Here is a 24,266-nt window from a genome sequence, read left to right as displayed (position 1 = left end):
AAAACATGCCAAAAACCCAACAAAAGTTTCACTGCATTGAAATGGTCGTTCATTTGATTTGGTATTTGAGCCGGTTTGAATCAAAGCCTGCTTTCTTTAAAATTCAATTATCCAGGAAAGTGGACCTGAAAACCGTTCGAAGTATGATATTACAAAAAGCTGACGAAAGGGCTCGTAAATATATCCACTTGGTCAAGACTCAAGACAATGCACTGAATGAAAGTTGATCGATGTTTTTGTAACTACGTTTTCGTATGTCAGATGTCAACGTCGTGACGTAACCAAGGTTAAAGAGAAAGTCTTTTATTGTTTGAAACTCATCAGTCATACTTTCGGATAGAGAATTCATCCTTTTGTCGCTTTAATTTTAAAGCAAGAGTAACTACACTTTTTCAATTACAGGTGGATGACTCGTAAAGCTATGATCATCTGTTGTAATGTTAAGAAGAAAACTATTTCAAAATGCTTTAGGTAGTTTCGAAACGAAATTATTCTAATTGAAAAGAGGAAAATGCTACTACTAAAGCTAGATTTTTAGACAAGACAATTTTTAGCCAAAACAAAGAATGGAAAATCTGCCTTGAAAACATCCACCTTGGTAACTATCCCTTCCTACAAATCCATCCTGGTAACTATCCCTTCCTAAAAATTTACCCTGGTAATTATCTTTTTTTAAACATCCATCCGGGTGTCACGGTTATCTCTATCTCTTACATGTAAAGAAACTTTGGAAAAATTGATGACGTAGTGCAGTTTATTGGATTATCAAAGGTTAAACAGTTAATTAAAGGTCGAATAATTCTACTTTTGAGATTGTAGATTCTTTCCAGAAATCCTTGAAGGTCTTAACAAATAGTTGAGAAGGTACGTTTTGCCAGAATATTTGTGAGAAATCGCATTACATTTTGTCTGGGATTATGCGGAGGCGCTTAAGTGCTAACCCTTGGTGCCACACAGTGAAATATGCAGCAGTAAGGTTCACCCATGGCTTTGGAGCCAGAGCCCCGGAGCTGTGCATTTTCAACGGAACTGGAGCTGGAGTTCTCTGGTGCTAAAGATGGCTGACAAATGGCCACCTGCACCTGGCGCGTTCCAGAGCCTGCTGCATTCCTGCTTCACAGAAAGGGCGTGTTTCTTATTTGCCACTTTTATTTGCTGTTGGCTAGGAGCTGTTGTGCTGCAGTTACAAGGCATTGTTTAGGATTGGAGTTGCGGCCTGTAAAGCGATTGAAAGTTTTCCACGCAGCTCTGCTTGAGTGGGTGAAGTCAATACCTTGGACTGTATCTTCCCAACGTTATTTGCATTTTACGTTGAAGTGATCCAACAGATCAATGGCATCCATGGATGTCTCCTCACCGGTTTTTCAAGCCAGGAACGCATCATAACCTTTGTTAAATTCTTCATTCCAGGTAAAGATAAACTGACGATGGAAACCAGGGGAAATGGACTTCTTTGCTGCCATAAGCAAGGTCTTTCAGAAGGATTTACAAGACTTCTCCAACCCATCAGATGTTGTTTCTGGAAGGTGAAGGGTTTTCTGTTCAACCAGGAGTGTAAATTTGATCCAGTTTGCTTTGCGAAAATTCCAAAATTTGAAAATTCCGAAAAACCTCTTTACAGGTTTGCTTGGACTAGGTTGTATGGATTTTCAGGGGTGATTAGCGCTGGTGTATGTTGAGACTTAGGAAAGGCGCTGAGGATGCTACGGTCTGGCAAAGGTTCTTTCAGGTTGGCAAAGGCCAGATCCGGATTGGTTGTTGTTTTCCATCTTCCTGACAAAAAGCTATCTGTTTTTTTGGGGTTGAACAGCAACTGAACACCAATGACTGATGCCAATGATTCAAGCGCTATGCCACCTGCGTTTGAGTGGCGGTAGGCCGGTAGCCCCAGCAGGTTGTGCTGTGGGAATTGAAGTCTACAGCATACATGCATGGTGGAGCGAAGGCGGGAATGGAGTTAGCTTGCAGACGTGTATTTTGGTGATTTATACACGTTGATAACAGATGTGTCTTCGATGACTGTCCATTCAACTGCACGGTCAGAGTTAGATAAAGCAATCGGTTTTTACTTAACAGGTTTCCACACATATGTGGCTATTCAATGAATATTATTATTGGTGAAAGCTGCTAGGTATATCTACTGATCTTTGACTTCGATACTTCCATTGTGTGGGTTTCTTTTAGGAGGATTGCTGTTACATTGTTCTTTTGTGCTAGGTGTTCCAAGATGTTGCATTTGGCTTTGGTAAGGCCTTCCACGTTCAACTCCGACAGTGTTACTATGATCCTTACGACAGATGGTGCTCCCTGCGCTGAAAAGTGCACTTTGCTCAGGATCAAGAGGATGAGTTTCTCTCGTTGGACATAGGGGCCGAGAGTTTTACCGTCTTTCCTTTTACCGTTTTTTCTTTTACCTTCCCGGATGCCCTGTTAGTTGCGGTCTGTGGTTGTTGCCATTCATTTCACAATCATGAGGTACCAAAACTCACCACGAGGAGGTTGGCAACATGAGTTCCAACTAGTTTTGTTAATGGGTGAATATGATGAAATATTTTTTGTTTAAAATGAGGACATTGTAAGGACAAACGAAAGTCGATGTTTTCACACATTTATGAAGAGGTGCGTTATACTTTGTTAGAAATTAACTAATGGAAATTAATCAAAAAAAGTTTATCCACTTTGTTTTGACCATTTATTCTAAATTTTTTTGGTACACCGATGACTGATCTTTGCTTTTTGAGGGATTCCTCTGCTTACGAGTTTGTACCAACGAGTGTAGGCTGTGCAGTTAATAGAAATTTCATGATGTTTTAGCGACATCTAGCGGATCAAGTGCATTTGAGAATTTTACGTTGCTGCGCACTTGGCTTGCCTGACGTGGTTATTCCTGGTTAGTCGACAACCGCGATGTGCAGTATTTATACTAGTAAAAACTTTGATTTGAATTGGTACAGTACTACAATAAGACATTGTTTTACTTTTAAACAATACCATTTCGGCAAAGTGTGTTCAGCTGTATGTAGGCCTCTTGCAATCAGTAGCGGATCCAGGAGGGGTAGTTGACTAGGTGCCTCCAAAACCGAGAAAAATCACGTAATTTTTTTGCAATATTTTTTACTCGCTTTGCTCGTGCAATTCCACTTTGCAGCTCAAACAGCAACATTGGGTAAAGCCTGGTTTCAGCGGTATACTAAAGGGAGTAGAAATTTTGTCAAGTCAATGTACTCCTCAAAATCTAAAAAACTAATGCAGTATGTTAAAATAAACACATTGCTAACTAGTAAACAGTTGAGTTAATCCATGTCAGTGCTCAAAGTACGTGAGAGGTAAAATGTGCTTTTTATGGAGCCTATTAGGCTACAAGACAAGGTTGGGGCACCTTGGACGATTTTGTACATTTTACTGAAGAAAGACTGTATAGCTATAGCACTATGCAACACTCTAAAAACTTGATCAAAAATGTATTATTGAAATCTTACTATGGTCGTACATCAATGAAACGATTGAAACTGAATATCAAATTTCTAGCCTCATTTCAACCTTTACAGAAATCTACTTGCACAAATAGCGACTGAAACAAGACAACAATTGTCAAAATATTCTAAGGGGCATGTCCCATTCCAATTTAGTTGCTTCTTTAAAACTCTCCGCTTTCTCACGATCAATTTTTTTTCTTTTTTAAAACTCGATCCGGTACCAGCTCAACTTTCTTTTGTTCTTTCTAGAACGGCTACCGACTGTGATGTTTGAAGCGTCGAAATCTTTCCTTACTGTTTGCCCCATTCAGCCTGCACAGGATCAAATGAAAACCAATCCGAATCCTTTCGCAGGGGAGTTACATATTGAAAATAGCAAGTGTTGTCACAAAACTACATGCATGTTCAAGCCAAAATAGGCTACACGTTTTCGCGATATGACGCAGGGTGCTACGCGGTCTGTTTATCTGTGTTATCGTTGTTATTTATCATTTTTTTAGTTGTTAGGTCTATTGATTGTGGAGTCTGACTTGATGACCCTTTGTGGTCTTTTCTTTGTCCTCATTCTATTCAGCAACAATTGTTAGTTATTACTTTCCTCATGGTTGATGTTTTTGGTTATGCATGCTAGATGGAGAATAAACTTGATTGATTAAAAAAATATTGTTCCTAGCCAAATCAGGTTTTTTTACGTTGATTCAACGTTTGCAGACGATGTTGCAAAACTATTTCTTACGCGGAGCGCAACCAAGTTAATTTCAACTGAAGGAAGACTTAATTTTAAATTTATAACCTAATTAAATTGAACTTTAATTTAGATACAATGCATTTTATATGCGGGTTGGGGTTATGAAGTTGAAGATTGAATAATTTGTAAAAATACTGTTCTGCAGGTAGAAATATATTTATGATGCTTTTTTACAAATGAATTTCTCACAACAAAATAAGCTCTCCACTTTCTTTTTCGCTTTGCGCGTGGAGTAATAACCTACATTGCAAAAAAAAAACGAAAACAAATTTGATCAATTTACAGAGAATACAAGAAAGTGGTACAGTTGATTTTCACCCGTTGATCTCCTTGTCAATGCAAAACTGTGTTTATTGAATTGCTCCACTGGCGGTTGTAGCAACGCGCGCGATGCCGGATATTTGATGGGAAGTGACGTCACGAAGTTCTAAGCATCTGTTGGCGCGTAGCCAAGCTATCCTCCATTAGCCGCTAATCATAACAAAACTAGTGAAGATGTTTGAGCCAACGAAACTCGGCTTTTCACGTAGATGCAACGTCTTCAGGTGTTCAAAAGAAAGTGTGAAAGCGTGAAAAAATTCACAAGCAACGTTGTATCAACATAAGCTTGTGACATTAAAACGATCAGTATCACGCCGAAAAACAGTCTCCGTTTAGCGCCTTTAAGCGGCCAGGTTTGTTGAGAGTTGAACTTGCCAGATTAAAAGTATTTGTTTGTTTATTAAATGTCTCACAGCAAGTCATGACTCTTCTGCATAGTTGCTTGCAACACAATATGAGTCTTCCGTCTTCGGTTCAAGCAAAGTTACCTGTTTCTAACATAACAAGAAGTTAAATTTAATCTGTCAATGATTAATTTGATTGCGGAGTAGGATATTATTCAGCATTCTTAAAAACAAAATTTCACCCATATCCCGTGCTGGGATAAAATCAAGTAGTGTATATATTTAGACATAGGCCATGGGACTGTAGAGGCAGTGTAAATATTAACAAGTTTGCATTGCGCTTGACGTACGGAAGACAAAAATATCAGTAGCTTCAATTCATGCAACAGGCAGTGAGTTGGAATAGTTTTCAGAACCTTGTAGCGTTATAAAGTTTAACGATAAGTTTTTGAGAAAAAAAGGATATAAACTTGTGACTTTTAGACTAACAGTGTCAACTAGATCCTATGATGATGATGATGATGATGATGATGATGATAATGATGATGTCATTGTCTATTTCAGTCGCTCGGTAAAGGAGGATAGTGCCAAATGACGCGAACAAAAATAACGCGTATTGCTTTTTTACAGATTCGTAAATACATGGCAGCAGCAAAAAAGTATATGCTGTAGTGGACAGTTTTGAGATTCTTTCTTTCCCGAGCTGATGAAATATCATATGGCACGGTGGCACCCTCAAAAGAGGGGGAGTTGCAGCTGTCATGTTGAGTCACAAATTAGTGTCATTTTAAGGCAGGTGCGGAAAAGTAGGCGAAGGGTGTTGTATGATATTTAATGGCACCCAAACTATTCACTTTGCAAAACTGTGTAAGTTCCATGTATCTGCTGTAAGCTTTGCCAGCTAGCGTGGCAGCTAGGCCAGATGTTTTGTGCGTGAGCTTACGGCATTGAAGTAAAATAATCTGTTTGGTTATTGTACATTTGTACTGCTTGATATTTTTGTTTGTTTAACTTAAAGGCAACGCTTTAAATATTTTTTGGCATTGGTAAAGTTATTTTCGAATGGCCAAGTGCTTACCAACCTGGGATTAAACATGAATTTAAATTTGCATATGTTTTTACTTCCATGTAAAGTCAAAATAAACGTTTTACATCTGTTTCTGCTTATGCGTAAAAACATCGGTTGCGCGCTCTCATTGCAGGACAGCTCCTCTTTACGTTGATTCGACCAAACTTTGCACATGAGTGTTCATAAACCAAATCGAAGTTAGTAGAAAGGTAGCTGCCATGCCTTCTCTCTTGACATATCTTCTTGCCTGGTTTGAAAGTTGATTAAATTAGACAGGATTTCCCTAACAAGCATCAGCTGACTTTCATAAAACCTTTGCGCTTGTTTGAGTAGGAAAAAATAGTGTTTTGTTGCTTCTACGCAAAACAACGTTAATTCAATAAAAACTAGATTATCGACTATGGTAGCTTGAGCAATGAATAAATTTAGCTGTTTAGACTTTAGAATTTTGAGTGTGACCACAGAACACGGACATCAAAGGTCGGTGCAATTTAAGTTCATTTATGACGTCACTGTTGAGTTCGTCCAACCTAAGGACCTTGGAACGACACGAACGTATGAGTAACTGTTGAGAAGAAGCGTTTACTGACGGAAGAATAACATACATTCTGTCAGCGTAACATTACTTATCGGTAATGCAGCAACTGGAAAAAGAAAAACGAACGCGTTTGAAAAAATAGAACACTCAAGCAAGTTTAGATCGAAAAATAAGAGAGAATATTTTTCTAAAAGGAAACTGACGAACGTGACCCGGAAGTCCTTCTGAGTAAAAAGATTTCAAAATGTATTTTCAAAAAAGCTAGTTTCAATGTGATTTTTTAAATTAACAAACGTTATAAAGTACGGAAATTCTTCTGCTTCAATTAGAATTTATTTTTTGTTTTATTCGTAATTAATTTTTAACTAACACAATCAACTTCAACTTCTGCAGAACTGAAGTTGCAATTTTATAAAGTTGGTCAAATTACGTGAAAAAAAAGACGTGCACAAAATGTTCTCGGTGGTAAGACTCCACCGCCCTACTAATATCTTGGCTTCTTCAGACCTTAGGGGTTTCATTGTATTTTTTAACGACTTTCTCCTTCGTCAGAGGTATGATGACCGCCATCTTCATTTTTTAAATTTGCTATTGCTTTATTAGCCTCTTCACTTTTTCTAGTTTTGTTCCTAAATCTGCTAGCGTAATAAACATAATCGTCGGAGGTTGTAAATTGCTGATAAATCCGCGAGTAATGGGATTATTAAACTTATGGAGACATGTGATAACATAAACATGAAACAAAAACCTTTCAGTGACATGCTTTAACTGTACGCTATTGGTGATTCATGCAATCTAGTATACCTCAATGTTGCTAACTAAGCCGTATCTACTGTAGAGAGGAAATGAGACCCGATAGTCACATGTAGGTGAATGCGTAATTGCTTTTAGCGTTCGTGTAATAATTTCAGTAGAGTCGCAGATTTGAAATCAAGTCATTGTTCTAGTTACAGCAACCGAGGAATAAATTGATCTATCGACAGACTGATGAAATGTTAAAAATGATTTGCTTACAACATATCGAAAATTCTTACCTCTGCAAAAGCGAGATGTAGTGGGAAAAGACCAGAAATTATGAATAATATGAAAAAGAAAGGGCATGTGTATAGGTGTAATAATATGATAATACTATATAATATCGTGTCATATTTGTAGTAATAAAAATTGTGTGTATACTTGTTCTCGCTGCAGGGCGATAGGAAAATGCAATTCATGAGACTTAATGTACAGTTAACTAGAAAGTCTTTAGAACAAATTGATATTCATTTAAATTCATGAATTCAAAGGATACAAGAAAAAGAGTTTGAACCAATCCTAAGAATGGCAAGATGGCAAAAGATTTGCTGTACACATGTGCAGTATATTTTCGTTTGAGGAGATCCAGTTGTGAATGGTTTTTTTATTTGAAGCGTTTATGTGGATGTTCTTCGATTTAAACATTTGTTTTCAAGGTTTTCAATTGGAGGTAAATTTACCTTTCCTTGGGGATACTGTACATTTACCTTTCCTTGGGATTACATTTGCCTTTCGTTGGAAATACATTTGCCTTTCGTTTGGAAAAAATTTGCCTAACGTTGAGGATAAGTTTTACAAGAGAGGACTTTGTGGTTTTTCTCATTAACTTTGGATGCAATCAACCAAAGCGATGAAAAGAATTTGATAACATTGTGAAGAATAGTGAAAATCGTTACTGTTGCAGTTTTATCGTGAGCAAATGGTTCAGATCACACCGTTCTCATTTTCTACATCATGTTACATTGTTTTCATGAGGCCTGGTTTTAATTCCTTCTGGCCAAGGTCTCAATCGGCAATTTAAACGGGGTCGAAAATAGAGCTTCATTTTGAAACACACGTTTTCCAACTCACATTGTAAACATTTTTGCGTAAAAAAGTTATGAGTGTAGTTATGTAGTAGTTCACCCACTAGACATTTTTTTGAATACTGAAAAGTTTGGATGTTCAATTCATCAGGCCAATTATTGTTTCTAGCACGTTGCAACTAGTGCTAGAAACGAGACATTTTTTCTTGTTGAAGTATTGAGAACTTGCAGAATGCAACGACAAAGTGTAACTGTCATTAATGGTCGTGATAAATTTTAAAGGTTTCGGTCATGATTTGTAGGGAAGAGTAATTCAAAGTGGAAATCCAGTTAATGTTCCAGTATTAAACAAAAATAATTAAAAAAAAACTATTCAATACAAATTTAAATACGATACAATTCTCAAGTTTTTGATGACGTTATAACAGTTTACATGACGTGCGCAACTTACCCCTTAAAACTTCCATTAGGCCTATACAAATGTAATGAGCTTTTAACCTGTGAAATAGAATTTGTTTACAAATTCGAAATAGCGTCGTTTAGGCCAGCAGCTAAATAACTTGGTGGCTCTGATCAACGCTGAAGCTATGAAATACAATCTGTTACAATAATACACATTTGCACGTTCTTGATTTAAAGCGGTGGTTTTAATGCCATATGTAACAAGGAAAAGATTTCAATTTTTTTTTTGAACAAAGAGATTTCAAACAAACATTGCTTTTCAGGTTTCACTGAGTAGCCTAAGTTTGTTTTATAACGACTAGAAATATGATATTTTACAAATTTTTTCTCATATGCTGCTTATCACTTTCTCAAATTCTCGGAGTGACTATAAAATCACGGTAAGTGTTGAAATATTTCTTCAGTGGGCTATGTGATGTGATTTTTTATTTTCGTTCTAACATACAAAATGTATGATTTGAACTAATAAAATCTTTGGCAATTGTTTTAATTCACTGCACATGGGAAAACAGTTGTATATTTTGAATGAGCTTCTGACGTTATACAAATGGCGTAATACATAACATCTTTTAGATTGATGCTGATTATGCTATAGCCTACAACGTAAAAAAAGTATGACGTTGCAGATATTGAAATAGCACAAACGGATACAAAATATTGTGCACCTGAACAATCCAAACGTACACATTTTACTTACTGTTGTTTACATCATCCAGAAGTTACGCAACAAAAAACGGAACAGCGCTTGATTACAACCATACCACGTCACTTCCTCAAGGCACACGTTCTGTGACAACACAAGCGTTGGCGGAAGCATCCTCTGATGACAGCAGGATGGAACAAGATGGAAAAGCATCTGATTTTTTATTTGAGGATGAAGTTAAAGAGTTAAAGGAGGATCTTCTTGATGGATGCGAGTGGAAATCAAGTGCAATAATATGCGTTAATGACACCTTGGATTTGAAGAGCATTGGGTGTGCAAGGGATGATGACACCATCAAACTTATGCCAGTGCCTCGTGACAAACATAAAGAAAATCTTCAACACAAGTCGCAATCAACTGATTGTTCAAGTGAAAGATCGCGAGAAATCCCTTGCAAGGTAGGCTAAAATAAACAATGGTTAATTGCCCAACTTGTTTCTTCATTTCAACAAAGCCCTTCTGTTAATGAAAGAACTTTTATCGGAGAGTTTCTTTCACAAATAAAAACTCATATATTCTTATTTTGTAATCATCGAGAATTCTTTATGAAGAAACTAAAAGAAAATATAATCTTGATATGATTTATTGTGACTTTTCGCACAAAACTGTCTCTTATGTATGACATTCATTATTTTTTTTCTGTTAGTCTAGTCCTGTTATTTAATTTTAAGAACTTTTCTAACGCGAATATTTAGAATCTTTTGAAGCGAAACTTTGTTTCAAACCCATTCTGTTATTTGCGTTTTTTCTCTAATTTTGTACCAAGAAAAAATAAGGGAATCTCGGAATGCAGAAATCAAGTAATTCATTTTAACAAAATAAAATTAGTTTGCTTTCGCCGTATAGTAATTTACAGTAGTTAATGAAACCATTCAAGAAGACTCAAATTTGTTCAGGTTTGCCAAAAGTGGGATACTTGGTCTGATTGGACCGAATGCTGCTCACGAGAAGTTTGTGATTTTGATTTCATTGGTTCAATCTCGAAGAGTCGAAAGGCACGATACAGAAACATAAGCATGGACTGCCAGAAAGCGGTAGGTTGTGTAGTCAACTTGACCTTTTTAAATAGACTTACCATAATTTCTTGGGCATAATCCGGGACAAACTCAAAACTATGAATGAAATAACTGAACGAAAGGCCGAAGGCCTGAGCTTGGCAAATTTTTATTCCATGTTTATATTTATAAGCTATATTGCATAATAAAGTATTCTACTTAGATTGAATAAAAAATTGTATTACTTTATTTAAAGGAAATACGTGTTAATTTAAGCAACACTAAGTCACAAATCAGACATTTATAAGAAAAAAAAAGAACAAACACTGAGAACAAAGAAATAACACTAAGTGACTAACTCACAAATCAAACATTTATAGGGGGATGCATTCAGAAACCATTGGCTTCATCGTTTCATTGAAGTCAACAGAATAATGACGCAATAAACGTCACTCATTATTCCATAACTAAAGGATTTCTCAAGCTATGCGCGATATTTTACTCAACCTAATAAGCTAAAAAAATTAAGATATTAAAATAAGCCTCGAGTTAAAGCAAAGTTATGCCTTTTGGGACAGAATTATTTCATAATTTTGCATCAGGTTAGAGTTAATTTTGAAAATTTCACTAAAGTAAAATTCCGGGACATTTTGCTAACCGGGACGGGACACCGGGACAGACGTTTAAACCGGGACTGTCCTGGCCAAACCGGGACGTATGGTAGGTCTATTTTTAAATGACCCAAGCAAACAGGAACACGACGATTTTTCTAGTTGCGGCTTGCAAGCGTATGCTTGAAAAAAAAAGAATTTGTGAAATCTTGGCTTAATCATTCTAGTGAAGCTTGGTTATGGCAGTTTTGCACAATCAATCTGTAAAGGCTTTTAGCCCACAGCACAAGTAGGCTACCGACCCTGATGTTAAAAACAACATGATGTTTCTGATACTGATGGTACTTGCAGAGACTTCTTGATGCTAGTAAACTAGTTTTTATATACGGTACCTATTGTATTAGGCTATATTTCGAAATCTTAAGCCTACAACTAGGCTACAATGCTGCAATTAGTAGGCCTAACCCATGAGGTTAAATACTTTTTCAAAAGTATAAAAACGCAGAAATATTTCAGAAATAACTACTTTAGTGTAGGCTTGCAAATTAATTAAATACGGTACAGTAGTTTTGTTTATTTTTTACAGTTTAGTTCCGCCAAAGCCTGCCTTCTGGACTCGCAAGTAAAGCTTTGTATTCGGGAAAGGGCGTTTAACCCAAACCCTGACCCAAATGAAGGTCCGAATGGTGACTTACAAAAAGAATCAACAGGAATAAGTTCAGTAGCAAAGACAGCAATCTTCAGTGTGGCTGGAGTTGCAATGATCGCATTGTTTGGTTTTGCTGGAACAAGGTAACTATATGCTGTTGGTCCCACATTTTCTACTTTCCACACACAACGCTACAGACTACCAAAAAATAAATTTTTTCAGAATGAACTCAATTCTATTGATTTAGCTAGTGACCATGACATTGGGTGATTAGTAGAGACTACAAAAATACTTTCAAAGTTCATGATGACGTCTGTATCCCATGATGCACACGAGCAATGACAAAATTTTTCGAAACTTTTTCAGAAGAAATTATTTTGTAGTAACTATTTGAGCTAATTGCTGTTGTGTTTTATTTTTAATCTCGGAATATCTTTTGGTTATATCGATTGCCGTTTATAACCAAGTTTTATCAGAGTTACTTTTGATTAGAAAAGAGTGTTTTGTTGATATGATGACAATTAGATTATGCAGTGACGTTTAATTTACATAAAGTAAAGCACCATAGCTGTTTTTAACTCGCTGGATCTACTTTGTAAAGAGCAATTTGCAATCTGTTGTGGTTTTCTTTTGTACCAAAATGGAACTTGTTTTCCTTGTTAGTAATAACAATAGTAGTCTACACTCTACAGTAGCATAATTAACATTGTGAAGTAGGCTACAGCAGCCACATCTACAACTAAAGCAAAGTCAGCTGCCATTAAAGATTCTTCATTTTCTGTTCGATACAGATTGTTACGAACAATGTATGTTCGCCCTTCGACAGTCGAAAGAAGATCCAGCCGCTTGTCCAGGACTAGCCAGAGCCAACAGAACGTAAGCAAGATATAAAACACTTGACTTAAACAATTGACAATCATAAATTCTCAACTGATCTAAACAGCAACAAATGGATAAAAATGTTCTTTCTGTTCATGAACAAGCTCATAACTGGAAATATAACAGAATGAAATTATTGGCTGTAGTCAAAACTAATCTTGATCAAATAGAAAACGATAATTTTTTATGATCTTTTAAAACTAATTTTAGAGTCAATATTCAAACGACAGTTTTCGAGGAAATGGATACGACATTCGCGAAGAATCCAATTTCTTGATGGCTGATTGCTCGAGAGGAAAACAACGAATGCCTCCTACCATATCGCGTTTATCCATCATTCCAGAAGAAGAAGACAGTAAGAAAAGCATAGGTTTTAGATGAAAGGGTGCCAGTTCGATACCGCCCAAGATCATGCGACTGTGTCTTTGGCAACGCACTTAATGCATGTCTGAAAATGATTGCTCCTTTCCGTCCACTTAAATCATCAATCATCGAGTGTAAACATGGATTTGACAAAAAACAACGTATAATTAGCTTCCTAGTTAATCTAAATGCAAAAGATATTTTTTCAAAGTCATCAAATTAGAAATTTTTACCGATTATTAAAATGTTTATTATTGTGTGGAAAAGCCTCTTTTGGTACTGTAGTTCAACTTGGCAACAAAGCTTCGCCTATTTTTTCCTGGTTTGTTCATAGTCTTCTTGAAAATCGAATTTTTTGACAAGGTGCTTTGTACGCTGGTAAGTCCAATTTTGGAAGATTGAAGTTTCCGTTGGTATTGAATTGAAGTATTGTTGCCAATCACCACTTTCTTGCTGAATAAAAACTGATCATTGAAAGGCTTGCTTCAACTTAGGAATTAAGATTTAAACTAGGCTACAGTCATGTTCGAGTAGGCTGTGGTTGCAATATCACTGCATCTTGAAAGACAAAGCAAAAAAAGTACATGATAGTTTTAGCTGTCAATAATTAGCCAAAAGATGTTTCTGTAAAACATAAATACTTATTGGATTATTAAATCTGACTTTGGTAACACCAAACAAACATAATCACCTGCCATTTTGGCAGCGATAGCTTTTCATTGAGCGGAAGTGACGAAGGCTTGTTCACGTGCGCTAAACTAACTGGACAGCACTAAACTCGGAAAACTACTTTTATTTCAATTAAAACAATAAATACTATCAACACTACAAAAAAGTGCTCAATGTCAAACAAAAAAGTCAAGCGGGGCGAATAATGTCAAATATGTTACAAACCACCTTGTAACCTTGACAGCCTGTTTTCCCTTATTGCTAAGAAGGTTCTTATTTAAATAGAATTGATTTATTCTATTTATTTTTTGTGTGAAATATAAATACTTTGCATAAAAAAACTTAACACCACTTTTTAATTTTGTCTAGTTTCACTGAAATTATAACATTTTTCAGCGCATTCCACAAGCGTTCAAGATCCAGGTGACGCATCAGTCAACCAATCGCCTTTGAAAACGTCACAGTCAACACCAGAGTCAGCGGGTGATGGCGACGTCAACGCTAGCATTGATTTTATGGATGACGTAATCAACCAAATCGAAGAAGATGAAAGTGAAAGCACAGCAGCAAATTGCAATTACAGGAATTCAATTCTAGACACATTCGGTTGGAACCCAGAGGCTAGATCACGTGATCACGACAATTTTCAATTGGAAAAGTTGAAAGATAACAACAGCGTTGAATGCCTCGCAGCATCTGACTTGTCGCTCGCTTCAGCTAACCTACTGCGCGCAGCGTTGCCTGGTGACACGTCATCGTTGATGACGTCATCGTCGTCGTTGAGCGAAGACAGTTATTCGCTCAAAGACATAAGTGACAGCGACACCAAAAACACGACGCTGACTCGTGAGTACGTGTCGTTGCCCGACATATCACGTATGACGGAATGTATCCCGGATGTTGAGGAGATGCTTAGCGACAGCGATATTTCGAATTCAGCTGATGACAACGTGGTCTGCTGAAGAAGCGTCTTTTTATTTCTAATGCAATTCCGCGTGGGAAACCGACACGGTCCGAGCCGATTGGGGCCATGAGAAGACAACTGCAGCCTACGTGTCAAAGTCCGTTAGTTCAGCACCGGATGACACAAAAAGCAGGCAAAATGTGAACTGAGTTCACTGAGCAAACAGTTGAAATACGATGAAGATTTGGAAGTCCTTTTTAGCTATTTCATTCATATACGTATATAACTTATTTTGCTTTTAAACATGAGGCCTGTAGTCACGAAAACCTATTGAATCTGTAAAATTCGTTCCCGATCACAATAATTCATGTCGTGCTTATAAAACATCGTGCGCTGCAATTGTTTGATAAACAGCACGATTTTTAATGCAAGCAGGTAATAGAGCAGGTCAAATATTTGCATCAAAGGATTTGTTTTTTAATATGCTAGATTGCTAACCACAGTGCTGGCGCATATATGCAATGGACGAATATGTTACGGCTAAACATCACAAAAGCAAAAGAAAAAACTTAAAACTGTCATGTAAGAGTAAATACTTTTTAGGTTTCGTTGTGACTGATAGCGACTTCGAATAATAATTATCATAACAAACTTTTGTAGCCTATCCCACTTTACAGTGATGCCAGGCACATCTAAAGTATAGGCCTACAATAATATTGTTAAAAGGCATCGAAGTAAATTTAATATAAATATGTTGCGTTTTTGATATACTGTATGTTATTATGCAAACAATTGTACAAGCAAAAGGTTGTACATTTTGCTTGAACCATGTGTGCACCTGTAACTAAGACACTTCGGTGACTTCAGTAAAGGCCTTGTACCTACACTTCATTTGAAATGAATCCGTTTTAGAAACGTTTTTCTTAAAACATAATTAGGACTACAATAATTTTAGGCCCAAAAAATGATTTGTTTTTAGCTGTGGTAAATTTTTTATTACGACTTCTCAGTTCTCATCTCACGTAGTATCCTAACCAATTAGCACACAGTGCAATAATATTGCTTTTACCTACATTTTTTCAAATATTCTGCTTTTGTTTTTATTTCTTGTCGATTATCCACTGAGAATATGTACAACATTGTTTTCAGCCTTCTATTGCTGTATTGCAAAAACCCACTTAGTGATAAAATGGTTGTATTTGATTTTTATGAACAGTTTTCAAATACGCTTTTTAGTTTTATGTGATAAAACGCTTAAAAATATAACTTCTTTACACTTTAAATACAAGTAGGGTTAACAGGAAATACTGTAGAAAACAAAAAATGCGTGTAAAACTTCATTATCTGAGTAGGCAAAATTCTTTCTTTTTACTTTAATTCAATGTCTGCAAACGTAAAAAGAATGTAAGAAAGAAGGAGTTTGCTAACTGTGATAGACTTTACAAAATTTCATTTATCGTTAAACCTATTTAGATTGCAAGACAACTGCCCGTTTTGGTTGTTGTAGGCAGGGGCGCCGGAACGATTTTTTACTGGGGGGTGGGCAGGATTACAAAAAAAAGGCACTTTTGTTGCTGAAAGGTCCATTTTAAAAAATTTTTAAAATAACATATAGCGATAGTTAATGCTCATCTTTCAGTTCATTATCGAATAATGATACAAGTGTCCGGTATACAGACAACAATCGCACGGAAAGGCATCATGCTATGTTATAATGATGTAGCCTACTGTGATACAGAATTTTGTGTCGTGAATATTATGTTGAGGCAAAAATAAAAGATTATAATTAAGCTGAAAGAGAATAGCAGAAATTGCCAAATTATAAAATGTGCAGTAGCTTACATGACCTCAAAAGGGCACCATTGCCCCTGCCCCACCCCCCCCCCCCCGCTTCCGGCGCCCCTGGTTGTAAGCTGCCATAAGAAAATATGTTCCGGTTTCTTTTGCATTTTTGAGCTTCTCCATTGTTGGCCCCTCTTGTAGACGATTCGAAAGTGTCAATTCAATATACCGGTACTCAAGTTTGTCTGAGTTTTGCTTTAAATGAAATAGTCTACGTCTCTACGACAAGTGACAATTATTTCTATCAATATCACAACCATCCAATGAAAACAATTAAATCGTTTGAACTATTGTCCTCACTCCTTAGTGTTCCATTCTTTTGATTTTTACGTATTCTTGCTTGATTGTTTATTTATTAATTTACAAGTGGAAATAAATTACTGCAAACAAAAGTCGACTTGATTGTTTGTGGAAAATTGGATCCCACTTGGAGGTAAAGTGGATCCAAAAAGCACTCGATTGCTTCAATGAATCACTGAACACTAATAGGGTAAAGGAAGCAACAAGCACAAAACCTGGTAATTCTGAGATCGTTGAGAAGTTAATGTGGAATAGCCTATAGGCAGGCCCTACTAGGCTACTAATGATAGCCTATTCCCAGTCTCTCAAAATAAGACACCGAAATTGAAACAGACCGCAGAAAAAAGATAACACTTTTCTTAGATATAGGCCATAGCCTACCGACAAAGAAGAGAAAATGTGATCACTGCAAAACCATCCAGCAGAGGGAAGTTTCTCACAGACAGGAAGAGTTAGGCTAAGTTTATAATAAAATGGATTTAAAGCACTATATTTCAAAGTTTGTTTTTATAACCTCATTGGCCGCCTGGAACAGTTCCAGTCTCTTAAATTCATTCCAAAGCAGGGGCGGATACAGCAAGTAGCTTTAAAATGGGGGGGGGGAGGATTTCATTGGATCGGCTACTGCCCCTGTCCTAAGGTTGGTTCCGCTTCTGATTTGATTACAATCTTTGGAAAGAATTGATCTTGAAAGGAAAAATTTTGTCCGACCTTTTCGAGACCTGCAGAATCAATCGCCGCTTCATTGATCACCGAAAAACTAGCAAAACTACTTTAAAGCCTATGCGAGGACTGGCCACTCTCAAAGCAAATCTGCCTGTATTTATCTTCAACTTAGTCTAATCCAGCGGGTTTCGACAGGTGGGCCATGGCTCACTAGTGGGCCATGGAAAGATTTTGAGGTGAGCCACAGACCTATTTAAAAATTTGTCAGAGTTAGTGCAAAATTTAGTTTCATTTGTGTTACCATAGTTAATTTTACACTTGTGTGTTTTGTTTAGTTGTTTTGATTGTAGCAACAATGAACAGTGCTGCTGTAATTTGCTGCACAATGGTAATTTCCATTCTAATTATTGAAATAATAATTTTAGTGGCGTAATGTAATCAATGCCGTCTGTTGTTATACGAACGTTGATTTTAAGCAACTACAACAGTGTGGTTCTTATAGGGAGCCACTTGGCTCCGTAAAGAGAAATGTTTAACTAAAAGAGAGGAATAATCGTGTTGAAAGGAATTGTGAAGAAATGTAAATCAAATATAAATTTATCTAAATAATCTATTGAAATGGTTAATTTATTTATGACTGAGCACATAGCCTAGTTTTAGATCAACGACAAGTTTTTACAACACTTTATGATGATTGTAGGCTAATAGACCACTTTGTGATTAAAATCAAGTCATAGCCAAACTGAAAGCAGTAGCCTACTGAAATTTGTGCAGATCTATTTTTAATATTTTTTTGTGAATTATTGTGGGAGAAATTGACAATAGTTGTGTCTTTCAAAGAAGGAATACGGCATTAATGTTGAGAACCACTGTAACTACAAGTTAGTCAATAACGTTCAGGAACACGCATCTCATTGATGCACGGTAGCCTATAATCTGTTTTGGAACATTTTCTGCTGTTTTTTGTTTTTAAATTTATTTTGCAGTTTTTTTCTTGCATATACAATTAATGGGCCATAAGAACTTTTGTGCAACGAAAATGGGCCACGAAAGAAAAAAGGTTGAGAACCACTGGTCTAATCGAACTTGCTACGGTAGCCTTAACATTTCTAAGTAAGCAACGATCACGCTGCTGAAAGCGAAGCTCAATCTATTAGCCTACATTCGTTTATTTCGTTGGTCATTTGAAAACTGCAAAATAAGTTTGCCGTAGTAGGGGTAAAGCAACAAGCTCAGTGACGTTTTTACTGTTGTTGATGGCATCAAATGATGGTGTGTTGGTGCTGAGTGCCACTCGCATGTCAAGGAACCAATCCTTTTTGTTTTGATGTGAAGCAGGCAGGAAAATCTTGCTTTCTTATTCCTTTATGATTAACCCTATTAATTTAGCATCCCCGCAGTGGCGGCTGGTGAAGTGTGAAAATGGTGGTGCTGCGGACGGGCGCAGCCCGGCCGTGTCTTTGCCGAAGACGAGTAAAACGTCTGGGGGGCCTACCCCAGAAAAAATGGAAAAATGACACTTAATTTGGTGCATTCTGTGCGCATCTTCAGCTCTAAATTGTCGTGAAAAGTTAAGATAAAAATTTTGCGGTTTGAATTTTTTTCTTTTGTTGGTTTCGTTGCTGTGTCTTATTTCTACTATATCGTTTCTTTTTTTATTAAGACAAGGAAAAATAAATTGGATTGGTGAATTGGCTGTAGCCATTATTGTGACAGAAAGCGTTGCTGAACACTTTTGCAATGTATTGTTCTGCTTCTGCAAGGAATAAGTTAATATAGGTTGGGGTTGGGGAATCGCCAAACACAATTAATTAAACTAAATCGGTTCTACAAAATAGTTAAAAAAGAACAAATAACCAAACCCCAAATATGTAGACAAACACCTTTGAAAATGGGCAATTTTTTTGAATTTGGCGATAAAACCGCCAATATGGCAACCCTTGGCGCGCTGTTCAAGACAGCGCCAAAAGGACGAACGTTAGCATTGCCAGACTGATAAACTACGTCATTGTCACGTGACTTCGACTTGGTTTGTTTGCTTTTATGACGCTCGCGCTTTGGCTCAAGGAAAATCGCAGCGCCTCACAGAGCGAAATCATAGCGGTCAAGCTTGAGTGGAAGTCATGTGACAACGAGGTAGTTTCCCTCTCTGAGAAGGAGTTTCCAGACAACAAAGCGAAAAAGTTGGAAAGGTCTGCAAACTTAAACAAATTTAACAAAAACAATGAAAAATCACGACGTCGACGTGTTTTACGGGCAAAATGAGCCCAAAAAATTGGTGGAGCTGCAGCGCCACAACACCATTACACGAGTCGCCACTGCATCCCCGCACCCCTCGAGAACAGCTCTCCCACCCCTAAAGGGTGCGTGCACCCCCCGTTAAAAACCTTGACATCTGTAAAAAAGCGAAAAGAAGATGATACAAAGCAAATCAAGTGATGGATTCTCTGCCAGCTAGTTGGCTTTGTAGCGGACAGTAGGCTATATGGTTTAGCTTATCCGCCCATACCTAGCTGTGGAAGCTTAGGCTACAGAGACATTCCGAGCGCAGCGATCGCAGGGAATGATCGAGAACAACGTCTAGACTTCTTAGTTATAAGTATGCTTTTATTGTTGAAAGGAACTTCACGTCACCATATAACTTAGGAGGTTGCAACCATCTTGATTATAATCGAACGCAATTCAAATCACCACAACCATACTGGGCCATGGCTTAGATCCCAGCAAAAAGAACTTGATTACAAATTGAACATACTAGAAATTATATCACTATTGGACCAACCATGGTCTTCCAATCGCACCAAAATAACATCTCTAGCCTACTGCACCAAAAATTATACTATTACTGTCTGTTGAATTGAAGGCCAGAACGCGATATAGGCTACATTGTCGCTGAGGAATCAAGCATCTCATTCTGTAGGCTATAACGTTGAAGAGACGAAAAACTACGCATACCGTACATTGGCGCGGGAACTATTTTTCTCTAGGGGGGCTGAAGCTGCCGTAGTGTTGTCAGCTTCTGGGGGGCTTCGCCCCCCAGACCCCTTTATGTGGGAGGACATTTTAAATTGCTAGTGGGCATTCGATCATCTCATGTGTAAAACAAACGCCTCCAAAATACACACATTGTAAATTGTAACAAATGAAGAATGAAAACGAACAAATTAGACAGTGATGTAAAAACGACAGTTTGTGAAAATGTGCTCTCACACGCTTCCGAAGATTGATTTTCGCTCAGGTGTTTTCTCTAAGAACTGTGTCATGAGTTCTTTGACATCGACAGTGTCAAAAATGTTTTGGTGGACATGCATCAACGCAAGATAAGTAGGCTACCACAAGTCTTTTTTGTGTCATTGAGCTTCTCAACCACGTTTTCAGGCGTCTTAGAGCAGAAAAAGAACGTTGTGATGATGCAGCTGAAACCGAGAGGCAAAGGCAGAGCACGCATTTTCGCGTTTCTTTGAAAAGATCTAGTGTTTGAGGGTTTAGTTGCGATAATAGCTCAGCAACCTTTTGAACGGAGTTTGGGGTTTTTTCACTTACAACATCGCTGAGCAAACTAAATTCCGTTTTTAGCTGATCGGGTAAGCTGGGTAAGCTCGGGTAAGCTGATCAGATCTTTCCTCACCGTTTGCACAGCTCAAAAGGGCCTTCTCTCTGTTGGCTGCTGTAAGCAGATCTGCCTGGTCGAATCTTCGATCAAGCTCAGCTTGAACCAAATCAAGGGCTTCGATGTATTGTCGTTTCCAAGCTCCTTCTCCCGCAGACGACAAAGTATCCGATTCCTATATGTTTCGAAATCTTTCTGGAGTTTTGATCACTCGGGGATCCTTTGGCATCTTTAGGTTATTAACAGACGGAAAGACGTTCGCTGTTTCCATAAGCTTGGAAACGAATTCATCTTTTCTGTGATTTTTGATCCGTTCGTGGAGAATGGTGATTGATTCCAAAGCTGAAAAAGCAAAGATCTTGTTTTGGAGCTGTCTTGCGACGGCTTCTGCAGGCTGAAAAACTTCACCGCTGCAGGTAATCGCAAAATAAAGCCGCATCGTGCGTGCTTGTTTTACCAAGCCGAATATGTTTGCATGTGCGTCTCCTCTCATTGCCCTATCTTCTGTCATGTCGGTCAGACATGACAAAGCAATATCATGTATTAGGCCTATTGTAATGTTCAGAAGTAGGCTACGCATGAAATGTAAATATTGCAGAATGATGTCCAATGAACGATGGACCGCCGTGTTAGTAGGGAGGGTGGCTAGCAGTGATGCCTCCAAAATACGCCTACGCTCATACAAAAAATATTAACGCTGTTAGCATATACGCAAACGTTCGAAAAACCATACGCCGTATGCGTCAACGTAACTTGTAAAAAAAGTTGGCAGCGTCAGCGCACAGCCTACACTAGCGTAAACTTATTTTGTTTGCTAGGTGCCAAACATTCACACGGTATAAACCACTCGAAACAAACAAGTTTTATTTTGAATTTCCACGAAGAAGCAAGCATCTGAAAGTGTTCATCTGACATTTTGCTGCGTTTTGGTTTCAATGTCTTTGCCCATTGAAAACATTCTTTCAACTGCAGCGCTGGAAGGTATTGGCGTGTTGTAGCGAAAAAAAGACATTAAAAAGTATGCGTTGACGCTATGCCCTAAAAAAACGCGAAAACTTTACGGCGTAGCCTCAAGCGACAACTATCCAACAAAATGTGGCCGTAAGCGTTAGCGCAAACAAAAAGTCTACGCCGCAAGTCTACGGCGTAGAATTTGCGGCGTATACGTACATCTCTGGTGGCTAGTACCGCTACTGCAAGGTATAGACCCTATGATTGACGACTCTTTATTGCAAATGATGAGCGCGACCACACGTAACAGGAACTCGATTCATCGTAGCAATTATTGTTCGAAAAAATTTCTGAAGATATGTTATGTAGGCCTACCTTAAATTGTCAGAATTTTCTAGGGGAGGCTGAAGCAATTATTGAAAATTCCAGGGGGGGCTGAGTTTGTTCTAGGGGGGGCTGCAGCCCCTTGAGCACCCCTACTTCCCGCGCCCTTGATACCATATGTGATTGAAACTGCCGGTTGCAAGAGTGCTTTTAGCTTATTGACATGCGGTTTCTTGAGGCACGCAAATTCCTAATCACGCTTCAGAATCCCGAAGCACAACTGCAAAATTACTTGAATTACTGGGTAATGTTACATTATAGGCTATGCAAAAAACGACAATTTTACGATGGCAACAAACGTTCAAAAGACCTAAGGTGAAACGCAGGGCTGTTCAGCTTAGTGGTTAGGGCCAGAAAGTACCGTAGTCATTTCATGACATGGGTTCGATTACCACCCCTACCATTAGGCTACTCCTTTATCTTTTGTAACTACCGTACCAAATAAAGTTCAAAACAAGGATTTTTAAACCACCTGATTGCAGCCAGATTCTGCATAGGCTACTATGCAGATATTGCAGACTCTGCACTCAGTTCAGTTGCAGAAGGAAAAAAAAGTAAAGAAAGGAGGTGGGAATCGAATCCAAGCAATCGAAATGACTATGCCTTTTGCCCAAACTCTAATCCTAGGCTGCGCTGGTGACGGCGATTCGTTCTTTTAGTTTAGTTTGTATCAAAAAACTTTCGAGAAGAACGCTCACAATATCACGTGCTGAGTCACATGACTGCAATCAGCTGATTTGTGAGAAATCGTAGATTATGTCAAGCATGATTTAAATTTAATAGTTATAATGATTTAAATCATTTAAATGATTAATTGATTGCGTTATTGTTTTTGGAAAGTGTAATGCGTTAAAGTGCCTACCCTTTGCATCATAATGATACAAAAAGCAGAGTTGCCAGATGAGACAACAATAATGAAGAGATAGTGTTGCCAGATGAGCACATGTGATTTTTAAAACAAGATTTTTTACAGTTTTGTTCATATCCTTAGATTTTTCTGCATAGTCGACAACGCTAGAGAAATTTAATCAGTATATTCGCTCCGGCTCCAGTTTACGGACGAAAATTCAGGTTCCGGTTGAAAACAGTCAGACTCCAGTTACTCCGCAAATCCAGCTCCTGTTCATCCCTAGAGCTTTTCTATATTTTCATCATTGAAACCGTCACTGGGGAAGTACCTAAACAAAAACTTAGACGTGGCAACGGTGTTGCCACCTGTACAGTACTTCTCGTTCAGAGATTACCAGGGTGAAAACTGAAAAAGCCATGGCTTTACAATGAAGTAGTCAACTACAGCCTACTTAGCAAAATTATGCTCAAGAAAAAAATATTTCTGTTGATGAATTTTTTGCTGTACAGTTCAGTGTTGTGTGGATTAGGCACTAGTTTTCCTAAAAACAACATTATGATCAAAATATTTTAAGATGAAAAATTCAAAGTATTTATTTCGTAAAAATCATTTGCAGGTTTAAAATTCGTAAAATAACTAACTTATTTTGATACCATAAACCAGAGTTTTCAAAGGTATGTTGATTTAAAGACCTTAAGGTAACTTTGAAGGCTCTTTTCTGAAGATCACGATAAAATCAGTAGAAAATTTTCTTCCAAAACACGAGAAGACTTTTTGTTTTAAAAATCACGTTCAGCTTGGAAGGTGAAATAAAAAATTGTTGGTGAAATGAAACTGCATTTGGAAAATTAAATGGAGGCTGTGAGAGAATTCTTCAAACTGCATCTGGCAATGTTTCTTTTCAAAAATAAGCATGAAGTTGTTGGGTTCAATGTGACTGCTGGGATCAATCATTGAAAGAGGTTTTCTTAATTTTATTCCGAGGATAAAGATTTACACAATTCACATGTCAATCAAATTTTTTTAATACTCAGCTCAGGAAAGTATAGCCTAGTTACTTTAGTTGGTTAGCATGTGACTTTGTGAACAAAAAAACTTCAAGATAAGCGGCC

At 37.6% G+C, this 24,266-nt stretch overlaps 1 protein-coding gene across 1 annotated transcript; it reads left to right on the top strand.

Annotated features, from left to right (window-relative positions):
- Positions 1–1,443: 1,443 nt before the first annotated feature.
- On the top strand, positions 1,444–14,609 carry LOC145771051 (uncharacterized). Its single transcript, XM_082582793.1, has 7 exons — positions 1,444–1,526; positions 9,495–9,879; positions 10,378–10,515; positions 11,674–11,879; positions 12,528–12,612; positions 12,826–12,970; positions 14,044–14,609. Exons 1-7 carry the CDS (start codon positions 1,444–1,446, stop codon positions 14,607–14,609), a joined length of 1,608 nt encoding a protein of 535 aa, XP_082438919.1.
- The last annotated feature ends 9,657 nt before the right edge of the window (positions 14,610–24,266 follow it).

Source organism: Aplidium turbinatum, chromosome 5 (assembly GCF_918807975.1).
Source record: "Aplidium turbinatum chromosome 5, kaAplTurb1.1, whole genome shotgun sequence".
NCBI lineage: Eukaryota > Metazoa > Chordata > Ascidiacea > Aplousobranchia > Polyclinidae > Aplidium > Aplidium turbinatum.
This window is presented reverse-complemented; position numbering and strand designations above follow the sequence as displayed.

Bases quoted from the DNA above. Each gene is read 5' to 3' on its own strand.
- LOC145771051 (XM_082582793.1), top strand. From the start codon at position 1,444: ATGGACTTCTTTGCTGCCATAAGCAAGGTCTTTCAGAAGGATTTACAA. The intron at 9,880-10,377 runs GTAGGCTAAAAT...AAATTTGTTCAG, and splicing joins CGCGAGAAATCCCTTGCAAG to GTTTGCCAAAAGTGGGATAC. The intron at 11,880-12,527 runs GTAACTATATGC...TGTTCGATACAG, and splicing joins TTTGGTTTTGCTGGAACAAG to ATTGTTACGAACAATGTATG.